At 38.6% G+C, this 13,919-nt stretch overlaps 1 protein-coding gene across 2 annotated transcripts; it reads left to right on the forward strand.

The window, feature by feature from the left end:
* Nucleotides 1–982: 982 nt before the first annotated feature.
* Nucleotides 983–11,527, forward strand: LOC131251751 (GABA transporter 1-like). 2 transcript variants are annotated; one of them, XM_058252688.1, is made up of 7 exons: nucleotides 983–1,171; nucleotides 3,146–3,376; nucleotides 3,647–3,786; nucleotides 8,086–8,272; nucleotides 8,610–8,740; nucleotides 9,331–9,564; nucleotides 11,024–11,527. In XM_058252688.1, the coding sequence occupies exons 1-7, from the start codon at nucleotides 1,018–1,020 to the stop codon at nucleotides 11,402–11,404; spliced, it is 1,458 nt and encodes a 485-aa protein (XP_058108671.1). In that variant the 5' UTR covers nucleotides 983–1,017; the 3' UTR covers nucleotides 11,405–11,527. The 2 variants fall into 2 exon arrangements, with proteins under 2 accessions (XP_058108671.1, XP_058108680.1); XM_058252697.1 differs by having other exon boundaries at nucleotides 3,647–3,744.
* Nucleotides 11,528–13,919: the final 2,392 nt, after the last annotated feature.

Consider the following 13,919-nt stretch of genomic DNA (forward strand, 5'->3'; position numbering starts at 1 on the left):
TAAATAAAAAAAACAAAAATAAAAAAGACTTTCAACCGACGTTTTGATGAAATCTCGCAAATTCGGTGTGGGTAATGTAGCATAGCAGGGTTGGTTGGCTAAAGTAGCTTCTACTACCCAAAATCATATATGGTACATCGAATAAGGCATTCCGGTTTATGAGATATGCCTGTTCTAGGGTTTTGACGGTCCTGATCACTTCCGCCTTTGATTGGGCCTTCTTTGGTCCATCTTGGACATGAAAGTGTCTGCGACCTGCTCTACATCAAGGATGAAGGGATACCGACTAATAAAATGGATTGATTTTCATTTGCTATTCAGATAGTGGTGGTAGCTTCGAAATAGGGATATGTTCACATGCAACGTGGCATTGGAAGTTCTGCTAACGTATCACATGGTGAAACAACTGGGTCGTGAAATGGTGGGTCATACCATGAAGAATAATGCAGGCAAATATTGGAACATGCCACTTATTAGGTGAACACAAATATATCTATTGAATAAGAACATTGACTGTACATTGATTTCGATATTGTAATCTATCTGATGAATCAGCAATCATAATTTTCATGCAGACGATCTTTTATGATGAGCCCCATCATTTACCCGGCTCAGATGACATGAACAAGTGAGACGTTAGTAGAAAAGAAACTGTTGTATGTTGAAGTTAACATACAAACATTCAAACATCTCCTAAAGATCTGTCCTCGTTTGTTCTCACCGTTGTTTTCCTCTCTCTCTCTCTCTCTCTCTCTCTCTCTCGTTTGTTCTCACTGTTGTTTTCCTCTCTCTCTCTCTCTCTCTCTCTCTCTCTCTCTCGTTTGTTCTCTCTGTTGTTTTCTCTCTCTCTCTCTCTCTCTCTCTCTCTCTCTCTCTCTCTCTCTCTCTCTCTTGTTTGTTCTCACTGTCGTTTTCCTCTCTCTCTCTCTCTCGTTTGTTCTCACTGTTGTTTTCCTCTCTCTCTCTCTCTCTCTCTCTCTCTCTCTCTCTCTCTCTCTCTCTCTCTCTCTCAAGAGAATGGGGACTGATCTTTTGAATTCAACTGGAGATGGATACCAAGAGGAGGGATCGAGGCTCAATCCATCTCCTCTTGATCCAACACCGCTTCATCCGTCTCATCTTGAGCTTCAAAAGCTTGACGCAGGAGCTCTCTTTGTTCTCGAGTCCAAAGGTACTTGATTATTCTTTTTCATGTTTTGGAAAAGATGACTCTGTTTTTCGTGAAAGAAAATATAGGTGGCCCCTTTCATGAATTATAAAAAAGAAGGGAAAAGCGAAGAAAAGGTCTGTTAATTACTTTATGGTGTGTTTGGTTGTACCAAATTGGACTGATTAATCATGAAATATTTGGTGCAACCAAAAGCACCCTTAACAATTTTAAAATATTTTCTTTCGGAGTAATATTCACATGGCACCATAGTATCCTAAGCTTATTTCCAGCCAACATTACATTTGAAGAACATCCAAGGCATCACATTTGAAGAACATCCAAGGCATGCCAATTGCCTAAGGTGTTAATCATCACCAATATCACCTGGTGCAAAAATCAAGCTGATCCACCTTTCATTTGGGCCATATTCGCTAAGATCATCAATGGCTTGGCATACTATGGATGTTTCTGATCGTTTCTTTTTTATTTCTATTTATATTTTAAAAAATTCCTTTTGAGTTAATACTATACCATACTTGGTTTGATAGCTGGAACTTAGTTCCATGGCTATGTAATGTGTGTTCTGTTTCGAGATTCGGATTGTATAGTCCTTTGGTGGTTTAAATTGCATTGAACGCCTTTATTAAAACTGCTAATAACATATCTCAATTGGTTCACTCCTATATTGAACTTAGTTTCATGAGTAAAATATAAGAGTTTCGAAGTCACAAATCACTAGGTAATGACTAGGCCATAATATAAGAACTTGAAAACTTGACTTACCTAGAACGTCCGTTGAGTCAAGCTGAGTTTAGTGACTCTGATGAGTTCTCTCTTCTTCTTTTTCTGTTTTTTTTTTTTTTTTTAAGGCTTTAAGAATGTTTGGTAATATTTAGAATTTGAAATATGATTAGGCCTAGGTATTGTGGAGTCCTGCGAAGCAAGGCCAAGCCAACTTGAATTTTGCCAAGTTTTATTGATCTTTTTTTTTTCTTTTTCGTTGAGCTGGGGTCGAGTGTTTATCGAGTCTTGACTGAGTTGTAACTGTGTCAGAGTTCTTCTCGAGTTGACTCTACCGAGTTAGATTGAGTTTCCTTTTTAGTTTTCAGACTACATTGTAGAGTTCCATTCAATAGAGATAACCTCTGATGAGGGGTGCACAGATAGCTTTGATTACGATGGGAACAACGAGTGGGCGTAAGGAAGTCCTTGTGCCAGTAGTGCCACATTGGCCCAGGCACTCATAGCTACAAATGTCATAATTGTTTGTCTTGAAGCTGATCTGCTGCACTTTTCTTTTGATGCCACCTCATATTTCCGTACTAGTTGCATCCATAGGAAGATCTTGGCCTCTCATCTTGTGGGCTCTACCAATGATTGGCCACAAACAGAAATGTTGTTGACATAACAATGACAACCAACTTATCAATGAAACTTTTCTTATTGAAATACAAGAGAGCCTTTTAGTTATGCTCTATCCTAACTGCCATAACTGTACATTTTCTGGGCAATTCAGGTTAGGCTTTGTGAATCATAGGTACTTGGAAAAAGGCCAACGAATCAGCCACTTACCTAACACCAACCGGGCTTAGGACCAGCTGGCCCATCAAATAACCTGTTTGGATATGAAGAATCCATGGGAAAATAATTGGTTTTCCCTTAATTTGATGTTTATAGCTGTTTGCATTGTAAATAAAACTATGGATTCCATGCAATAATCATTAGAGTTGTTAACTCCCTATTAGCACAAGATACAAGGTGACTATTGTCTAATGAGAAATGGGATTTCTACTTGCTATCCAAACAGACCACCCTTTTGGGAATCCACCAGTGAAGAGTGCCGGAAGACATGATAATTACAGTTTTCCATGTCCACACTAAGGATTCCCTATATCGAAACATGCCTAAAATCTCTTTGAGCATTCTCACATGTACCTAGTCCCAGGTTTTAGAATTTTAGCAAGAGATTAATTTGCAAGCAGTACTTGTTTCCAGGCTCTTGGATACACTGTTGGTACCATTTGACAACTGCGATTGTGGGCCCAGCCCTTCTTAGCCTTCCCTTTTCGTTTGCCTCACTTGGGTGGGTGGCTGGAGTTACATGCTTGACCATTGGAGCCATTGTCACCTTCTATTCCTTCAACCTCTTGTCTGTAGTCATTGAACATCATGAGCAACATGGGCGACGACAACTTCGGTTCAGAGACATGGCCACAGATATTTTAGGTAACTGAGAAAACTCTTTTTACTCGGCCCTGTTTGATAGACGTCTAAAATTGAGTTCATCTCATTTTGTTTATCATAATTATGTATTGCAAGTCATATTCTTTTTGGTAAGGTTAAAAATGAATGCCATTTTTTGGTGTCTACCAAACAGGCCTTTAGTTCTCCAACTGCGTTGTTTATAACTATAGTAGGATTCATCCAACTGCACCAATGAACACTGCAGAATAACCATGATAAGTAGTTGCTGAAGTAGTCATAATGGATTTTCAGGACCGAAATGGGGCCGTTATTATGTTGGTCCCTTGCAATTCGGACTATGCTATGGGGCGGTGGTTGGTTCCATTGTATTGGGTGGACAGAGTATGAAGGTTGGTGGGTTCTTGCAAGAAGAAAATTGGAAACACCTTCATGTTGAAACTAACTTTTCTTTTTGTTCATTTTTCTATTTAATTGCTGAAGGAATTATAGGATCTGAGACCTAACACTTTGCAATGATGTTCGCAGTATCATTTTCGTGTATCATATCATCTAGATCCAAACAGTGTTCGAAATATCGATACTATCGGCCGATATATCGGCCGATATTATCGTTATCGGCCCCCAACGAGACGATACCCGGGCGATAACGCCCGGAAGATACCAAAAATGCAAAAATTCAAATATCGCACGATATATCGTGCGATATCGCACGATATCGCCATGCGTATGGGTGGAGAATAAAAAAATTTTGAATTAGAGAAAAAAAGGAGAAATCGGAGAGTACCCGCAAAGATTGGTGATCGGAGGTGGGCCATTATGATATATCTGTGGGGATTTCTCGGAGATTCCGGCGAGAAATCGGGCCAAATTGAAAAACCCCTTCCTCCGGAATGAGAATCGTCGCCGCCGCAATCAACCGAACCTCCGCGTGCGTGAAGGAGAGGGAAAATGAAGAAGAAGAGAGCGGAGATGGGGTGAAAAGAGGTTTTCGATTGTGCGGTGGGTTACGGAGTACGCTCTTATCGTACTCAATAAACTCAGTTGGGCCAACCTTTAATGTATGTAGTCTATCCACGCCATCCATTCGTTTTCCCATCTAATTTAAGGGGTTGATCCCTAAATTTAGGAATTTTAAGGGCCCACCTTAAAGGAGTCACTCTTTCCACTGTTTTCTATGGTGGGGTCCACTCGAGCTCTGGATCTGACCCATTTTTTGGCTCATGCCATAAAATGATCTCTTTAAATGTATAGACGGTGTGGATATAAAAAATACATCATGGTGGGACCCACGTAAGTTGGTCACGTGGCATTAGGGCCGTCAATGACGGAAACAGATTGGATACTCCCCCTAACACTAGCCCGTGGATGGTGGTCGGTGCTTTGTGGGCCCCAAAATAATGTATGTATTTCATCCATTCCGTTCATCCATTTTTAAAGATCATTTTATGGCTTTATCCCAAAAACTAGAGGGATACATATCTCAGGTGGACCACACTACAGGAAAACAATAGTGATTGGATATCCATCATTTAAATCCTCCTAAGGCCCACTGTACTTTTTATTTGACATCAAATCTATTGATTAGGTCATAAAGACCGAGATGAAGGGAAAAAACAAATATCAGCTAGATCCAATACTTTTATGGACCCCAAAAAGTTTTTAATGGTCAACGGTCATTCCACACTATTACCTGTAATGTGGTCCAGTTGATATTGGAATATATCTAATTTTTTGTGTAATATCATAAAATGATATATAAAAATAGATGGACGTCATGGATGAAACACATACATCATGGTGGGGCCCACAGAGCACCGACCATCAACCATTGGCTGGTGGAGTAGCCAATCCGTTTCCGTCAATGACAGGCGACATGGTATGCTGGTACCGAGTAAACTCTGTTGGGCCACCATGATTGCACGTGGTTTATCCATGGCGTCCATTCGTTTTTACCGATCATTTTAGGTGTTTAGCCCAAAATTGAACCATATCCACAATTCAAGTGGACCATACCACAAGAAACAGTGGAACTGTTAATTTCTACCATTGAAACCTTTTTAAGGCCCACAGTGATGTTTGTTTGTCATCCAACTAGATATTTATTTTTTCCCTTCACCTGGGTCTTTATGACCCAATCAACAGATTGGATGTCAAATAAACAGTACAGTGGGCCTTAGGAGATTTTAATGGTGGATATCCAATCATTATTATTTTCCTGTGGTGTGGTCCACATGAGATCATATCCCTATAATTTTTTGTATTAGGCACTAAAATGATATGTAAAAATGGATGAACGGAATGGATGAAACAAATACATTATGGTGGGGCCCACGGATCTGAGATGAACTAAAATCACAAATATTAACCTGATTCAAAACTTTTATGGCCCCACGAATATTCCGATTGTGGATGTTCAATCCTTACGTTTCAGCCCATTTGAAAATTGGATCCTGTTCATTTTTGGCTCTTTGTTCTAAAATGATCTTAAAAAACAGATGGACGGAGTGGATTACTCACAAACATCACGTTGGGCCCCATTTAAGTTTTCAGCGACGGAACTTCCTGCAAATGGCTTGCGCAGGAAATCTGCGTCCTTGGATTCTCAGGACGCGTAGCCAGACCGGCTACTAAAGTGACATCACCAAGTTCTGTGTGGCCCACCATGATGTATGTGTTGTATCTACAGTGTCCATCCATTTGGCTAGATCATATTACGGCATGAGACAAAGAATGGGTCAGATCCAAATCTGGAGTGGACCCCACCATAGAAAACAATGGGGAGAGGGACGCCCACCCTTGAAACCCTGATCATGGGTCCACTATGATGTTTATCTGAGATCCAACCTGTTTATAAGTTAAGTCAGACATGAAAAAAGGGAAAAAACAACTTTCAGCTTGATCAAAGACTTTTGTGGCCCTTAGAAATTTTTAATGGTGGGCGTCACTCTCTCCACTATTTTCTGTGGTGGGGTCCACTCGAGCTTTGGATCTGACTAATCCTTTTTCTCATGGCCTAAAATGATATCTTCAAATGGATGGACGGTGTGGATACAACACATACATCATGGTGGGCCCTTCAGAACTTGGTGACGTCACTTCATATCCCCATTAATCATAAGTATATTTCTCAAATTTTACTTTTTCAGTTATTCTTTGTCTTTTCAATGAATTGGTTGTGTTTTCATACATGACTATAATATATTTATAAATATCATGCATCCAATTTTAATATAGTTGCATTAGTTCAGTTAAACATCGCATGGCTTAGGACCCTATACAAAGGAAACTTATTATGTGCATATTTTTTTTGAGATGTTATGATTTAAAAGTGTGTATTAAGGGGTTTTTTAACAATCCCCAAAGTTTCATTAAAAAATTCAACCATTTTCCCAATGTTTCCCATTGTTTCCCAAAAAGTGCGATAAACTATGCGATATAAACGATATATCCCGTGCGATAACCGATACGTATCTGTATCTCAAGGGTGCGATACCGATATTTCGAACACTGGATCCAAATATGTTCTTGATGCAATACAATACATTTTATATGCCACATGATATTCTTGAATGAGGAGAAAAACTTTGATATTATGGTCAGAGTGTGATGGTTCATACACAGGCAATCCGAAATATAATTTGTTAAAACATGCCATACATGTAACTCAAGTAATATTGATAAGAAATTTGCAATGGGGATTGTTAGACATCTACGGACAGTTACAGTGAAAAACCATTTAATAGACTAAACAAGCTCCTATTGTTAACTTTAGGGACTACATGGTGGAAAGTTGTATCTATTCCATTGAGAATGAATATAGATAAGATCTTAGAAATATTGGGAAATCTTAACAGATATACATGTATCCATCCAATACCTATCTATAGTATGTACATATACATGTACAGCTGTAGATACATATTCGATACTCTAACACCCATTAATTAGAAGTTGTGATCATATAATCAATCTGATTTTGAGATTATGACTTAGGCACATGCGGTTCCCAATTTGGATGGTTTTATTTGAGTTACATGTGATGGGCAATCTCTGTTGTGACACTGGTTAGCTCTAATCCCAAGATAGGTTTTCACAAAGAGCTTCTAATTTGATTTTCGGTTGATGAAATCATGTTTTTCAATCCAGGTTTTCGCAAAGAGCTTCTAATTTGATTTTCAGTTGATGAAATCATGTTTTTCAATCCACATGCGTTCTTTAGAATGGGATGCCGATAACTCCCAATTTTCCTCTTAATTGGGTAAAGTGCAAAATAGATTGCCTCTTTCTGGATGCATAAAAATCGTGCAACAAAAATCAGGCTGGTCCACTCATTAGATTGACCAACAGAGAAAATAATGGTAGGCCTATATCCAATTGCCAAGAGTCCAGATTCAAATGTACATGTGTGGCTAGCATGATGAGTTGACCATCCTGCTTCTTTCTTATGAATATCTCGATGTTGGTGTTCACAGTATCCATTGCGCAGATTTTTCATACAGATGGCAAGTTTACAAGAAGTAGAGAATTCTTATTGCTTTAAAAGATAGATGATTATAACAAAATGGGCAGCATTCAATGGGTTAAGATCAACAAGAAATAGGAAGCTCCTTCACTGGGATTACAAAATTAGTTATACCGTGTTGATGGAATAATACGACCGTTTCTGTATTGGTATTTTGTCAAAAGGCAGCTGATGATGATTGATTTAGTGCTAATGTTTTGTCTTGCAGTTCATTTATGTGCTTTCCAACCCAAATGGTTCGATAAAGCTTTATGAATTTGTAGCTATCTTTGGAGCTGTAATGTTACTTTTGGCTCAAATCCCATCTTTTCACTCCCTTCGGCACATTAACCTGGTTTCTTTGGTTCTCTCACTAGCCTACAGCATCTGTGCTACTGCTGGATCCATCTACATTGGTACCATTTTTCCTTTTTCTTTTATTTACTTATTTATTTGACAATCTTAGGCTACGTTTGGTGTGGATAATGAGAAAAACAAATTTCCATTTTGGGATTTCTTTCCTTTTAAGGATTCCCAGAAATGATATTTGTCTGGCTGCGAATGATCCCTTCCTCCGCTGACAACATAAAAGAGCCCCAATTCTTGACTTGGAAATGCTGCTACAAGTAGAAATTTTAAAATCATAAATTATTTTAGTACACTCTTGAAATGGCCATGAGCCTAACAAAGCCTTAGAAATTCCAAGTGTTGATTATGTTATTTAAATAAAATTCGAGGGTGATTTTGTCACAGGGAATTCCACTAAGGCATCGTCAAAGGTATACTCCTTGGCCAGTGATGGAGAAAATCGTGTTTTCAGTATCTTCAATGCTTTATCCATCATCGCAGCATCGTATGGAAATGGCATCCTTCCTGAAATACAGGTTCATTTGATCATAGTTTGAAATACCCATTGTGAATTGTTGTGATGTACGGCATTTGGCAGCTATTCAATTTAGATGGCTTATAGGAATGGAACCTAGAAGCCATAGACGAGGCAATCTCAATTTATCAAATGCACCAGAGAAATCGTGGGGCCCCATTTTATCTAGTCTATTAACAAAAATTACACTGAACTAATTTCAATACTTGCAGACTACAAACATATATGGACAGTTAAAATGATAAACAATCAACAATCTAAAGTTAATAAATAAATGTCCATTAGTCCGATGCTAGGAATTAGGATCCTAGCATCCGACTAATGGATATGATTTTGGGGTTCTGACCTATCTTCAATGGGTCCCATGGTTTGGATGGTTCAGTTTGAGTTGAAAATAATACCAATGAGTGCAACCTTTGCATGTAATGGCTGTAATAGAAATCATTAGTTGATTGAGTTTCCTAACAAATGTAATAGCTTTCCATTAAAACAGAAAAAGGAAATTTATATTGAGAATGAGAATGCTCTAGTAGGTTGATTTCCATTTCCAGCTTGTCTTTTAACAATATCAGTAACCTTTGTATTGTGTAGGCAACTCTAGCACCTCCAATCAAGGGGAAGATGTTCAGGGGACTCTGCATGTGTTATGTGGTAATATTCTCAACTTTCTTCAGTGTGGCTATCTCCGGCTATTGGGCATTTGGCAATTTGTCGGCCGGAAGTGTCCTCAGTAACTTCATTGTTGATGGAAAGCCGTTGGTCCCTGATTGGTTTGTTCTGATGACCAACATCTTTGTCCTCCTACAAGTGTCAGTTGTGGGTGTGGTGAGTATATTGTTTACTAGAAGAATTCTGCTGTACATAATCCAAACTGTACAAATTATGGACAAAAATACTGATGAGGATAGACATTTGATCAAAGGGGCATTTTTAGATAACTTCAATGTTTCTATGATCCAATTCAAACATTTCTAGGATAATTTTAAGGTACAAGTTGACATGTGAGTCCCACAGTGATATTTTAATGACAACCAATCCATCCATCATGTGAACCTTCTAGGGCCCGTTTGGCCGGTCAGATTGGAAGGGATTGGATGGTATTGGAAGGGATTGGAAGTTAACTCCCGGGATTGGCCGGGCATGCCAAACAGAGTCGGTGATCTAATCCCAATCCCATGGATCTTAAGACAATCCACTGACAACACCATCATTACCTTTAAATCCCATCCAATCCACCTTAATCCGTTCAAATTTGCCTGGGACGTGTTTGGTTCGAGGGATTGGAAGAGATGGGAAGGTTTAATCCCGGGATTGCCCGGGCATGCCAAACAGACTGGATATAGCAATCCAGGGATAGAGCAATCCCATGGATCTCAAGACAATCCACTGACAACACCATCATTACCTAGAAATCCATGCCATCCACCCTAGTACCATTCAATCCCTTCCAATCCACCCGGCCAAAAGGGCCCCTAGTGTTCTCCTTGGTATCCAAAAATCTGTCTGATAGAAAACTTAGGTGGGCCACACCTAGTGAATAGATGGGATAGGGATGACAACCATTAAGAACCTTCTAGATTGTATTTGGGGCCTACTATGTTTTGTATATGCCATCTAATCATTCAGAAGATCCATCAAGGATGAATGAACACCCAAATGACCAGGCCATTCCAAAAGTTAGGTGCCACAACAGATGATTCTAGAGGTTTTAGCCATGATTTTACATGATGCATGTGACCCACCTCAGTTTTAGAACACCAGATTTTTTTGATCCAAGAAGAACAGTAGGGAGCACACATGATATAGATTGACTGGATGTCATTAAAATATCAGTGGGACCCAAATGTCAATTTGTATGTTAAGCTTATTGTAGAAATGTTCGTAATGGATCCGGCCTCTTAGTAATTTGAGCTGTAACAGTAAAACACATTCTTTTAACCATCCATCTGATGACCACCCACAGAGCAGTTAGGATCATCCAACTTGTTTGATTTTCAGTTAATTTCACATCCTAGGATCATCTAACTCGTTTAAATTTCAGTTTATGTTGCATCTACAGTAAGCCCATGATTCGGCAGTTCACATTAAGTACATATATTTCCATGTCCATGGAGGATGTTTTCAAAAGTCCAACCTGCCATACTCTGCTCTAACCAAACATCTGCAACAGCATAGCCAATATTGAAATTTCAAACCCAAAAAAAGGCAATGTAGGAAATGAGTCAAGATATTCAACAACCAATTATTGTCGTCAAACGTTCTCCAACTTCATTGATCTATACAGGTGTACTTGCAACCGACAAATGACATGCTCGAGAGGAAATTTGCAAATGCCGAATGTGAACAGTTTTCCCTTCGGAATGTTGTCCCTAGGTTGGTTTCTCGATCGTTTGCGGTCATCATAGCGACAATTATCTCTGCAATGCTTCCGTTCTTCAGCGATATCAATGCATTCCTTGGGGCTTTAGGGATCTTCCCTTTGAACTTCATCCTTCCAATGATCTTCTACAATCTGACATTCAGGCCATCGAAATGGAGTTTGCTTTTCTGGGGCAATGCCGCTATTGCAGTGGTCTTTTCAATTGTTGGGATGATAGGAGTGATTTCTGCCATCCGACAAATAGTTCTAGATGCGAAAAACTATCACCTCTTTGCTAATCTATGAAGAGAATCAAGCAATAAGTAGAGGTATTACTCGATGTTCATATACATGGGAGTTTAGTCTTTAGTGATGTAAACAATTGATATGATGGACCCAAATATGATTTCCAACATCATAGCCATTGAATCTTTGACTACTCTTCTTTGACTGAATGCTGACCTTTGTTTTATTTTCTTTCTCAAACATCTATTTGCTAGGCACCAATTGAAGGGCTAGGATTTTTTCACATGGGCAATTTTTGGTGCTTGTGCAATCTACATTGGATTCCAATGTATCAACAGTTTGGATTGCTGAGCTACGGTAGTTTTCACGAGCTCTAGTGATTTCTCGGAGTGATTTTATTTCACCGTTATGTTCAAAATGTTGGAAAAGGAACTTATAGAAAGGTATTCAGAGAGAAATGCTACCTGCAAGTGCTAGCTTGAGTGAGAAGTCTCTATGCATACTAAAAGAAGAGTTAGCTTATGGGGATGAACCCAATTCCTATGATTCGCTTCCCACTTGTTTATGTGGGCGATGAAGGCAATATCCAAACAATCGAATATTTATTAATACTTAATCGATCGATTGCTACTTGAAAATGGTACTTCTGTCTAGAAACAAAATGTTCCAAATGTTCTTGGTAATTCTGGCTCCTTATTTATATGCATCTGAATCCTATTTATTTATCTCTCGTTTTGAGAAATAGGAAGATTGAACCATTGCTTCTCACTCTACACATGCACAAAGAGAGAGATTCTTTGGTTTCTCATTAGGTTAACCAGTCCTTGTTGGGGGACACAGATGAATCAAGAAAAGTATTCCAATAGCACAATCAAGTTCAAACACTAACAATCTGATTTTAATGTGGAAAAACCCTTTCAGGAAAAAACCACGGCACCAAATGAAAGTAAAGTACTATGAAAACATAAATTACAAGAGATAGAGATTACCCAATTCAAACAAGCTTCGAATATCCCTTACAAGCCCTTGAACCCTTTGAAATGAATTAGAAAACCTAGAACACCTCTATGTTATTCCCAAATCCCGATTATACCCATATATATAGCCTCTATGAGAATTATAATCGAAATAGGAAACAAATCTCACACTTACACAACTCTGTGTAACTCTGTGAGATCGTTTGATGACATTTTGATGTCACTTCGATGGCATCGAACATCTTCGATGTTATTGAATTAAACACAAAAACGTTCCAGTAATTAAACATAGATTTTTCAAAATTTTCCAATTGTATCGAGTAGCCTTCGATGGCATTGAAGTCTTCTCGATGGCATCAAGTTGTCATCGACAAACAAGTTGATTTACAAATTTAAGACGTCGATCAACAATCTCCACCATGTCTTCAATTGCCATTCTCCATAGCTCATTTTTTCTTATATCTAATTATGCCTTGCATCATGGCTCTACTATCGCTTCTCGTGCACACTCCGTCTTTCATTTATGCCTTTGCTAAGCGTAAATAAGTTGAACAAAACTTGAACTTCTCTATGTAAACCACCTTAGTGAGCATGTACGCCGAATTCACGCTAATATGAATCTTCTCTAGAGTCACGCTACCTTCCTCTAGCACCTGTCGAATAAAATGGTGACGCACTTCAATATGTTTAGTACGTGGGTAATAAATAAAATTTTTAGCCAAATTGATTACAGTTTCACTGTCACAATTAATCAACACGGCCTCTTGCTGAAGTCCTAACTGATTTATCATCCTTCTTAACCAAACATCTTCCTTGAATGTTTCCATTGTTTTTATATACTCAGTTTCGGTTGTGGAAAGAGCCAACATAGACTGAACCTTCGACATCTAACTGATTGTTGTACCTGCTAGCACAAACAAGTAACCGGAAGTCAACCTTCTCATATCTCCACTGCTCGCGTAATCAAAATCTACATACTTACTAACTTGACCTTCTCATTGTTTCCCAGTGTTGTTTTCCGAGGTTAAAAATGTATCTGCTAATAACACCTACTGCATCTGAAATATCCAGTCTCGTACAAAACATTGCATAATTAAAGCTGCCAACCGCATTCAAATAAGGTACATGAGATATATCTTACTTTTCTTCATTGATTTTAGGACATTGTTCAAAAGAAAGCTTAAAATGAGCCACATGAGAAATCGAAATTGGCTTTGCCTTATCCATCCCATACTTTACAAATACCTTCTTGAGGTATTCCTTCTGAAATGACCAAAACCTGCTCTTTTTTCTATCTCTGTGTATATCAATGCTAAGAACCCTTTTTGCAGACCTTAGATTTTTCATCTCGAATGTCCCTGATATCTAAGTCTTTGGTAAGTCAATCTCAGACATGTTGTGACTGACTATAAGCATCTCATCGATGTACAATACCAAGATAATGAATTTTTCATCACTAGGTGTCTTGTAATAGACACAATAATCATATTCACTCCTGGTAAACCTCTGACTCACCATGAAATAATCAAACTTTTTAAGACACGGCATAGGCGACTGTTTTAGGTTATACGTAAAATAACATATTCAACATGCAAAAC

The sequence above is a fragment of the Magnolia sinica genome, chromosome 1 (assembly GCF_029962835.1).
Source record: "Magnolia sinica isolate HGM2019 chromosome 1, MsV1, whole genome shotgun sequence".
NCBI classification, from domain to species: Eukaryota; Viridiplantae; Streptophyta; class Magnoliopsida; order Magnoliales; family Magnoliaceae; genus Magnolia; species Magnolia sinica.

Excerpts from the sequence above, each read along its gene's own strand:
- LOC131251751 (XM_058252688.1), top strand. The coding sequence starts at position 1,018 with ATGGGGACTGATCTTTTGAATTCAACTGGAGATGGATACCAAGAGGAG. Across the intron at positions 3,787-8,085 it reads AAAATTGGAAACACCTTCAT|TTCATTTATGTGCTTTCCAA; the intron begins GTTGAAACTAAC and ends TTTGTCTTGCAG. Across the intron at positions 8,273-8,609 it reads TGCTGGATCCATCTACATTG|GGAATTCCACTAAGGCATCG; the intron begins GTACCATTTTTC and ends ATTTTGTCACAG.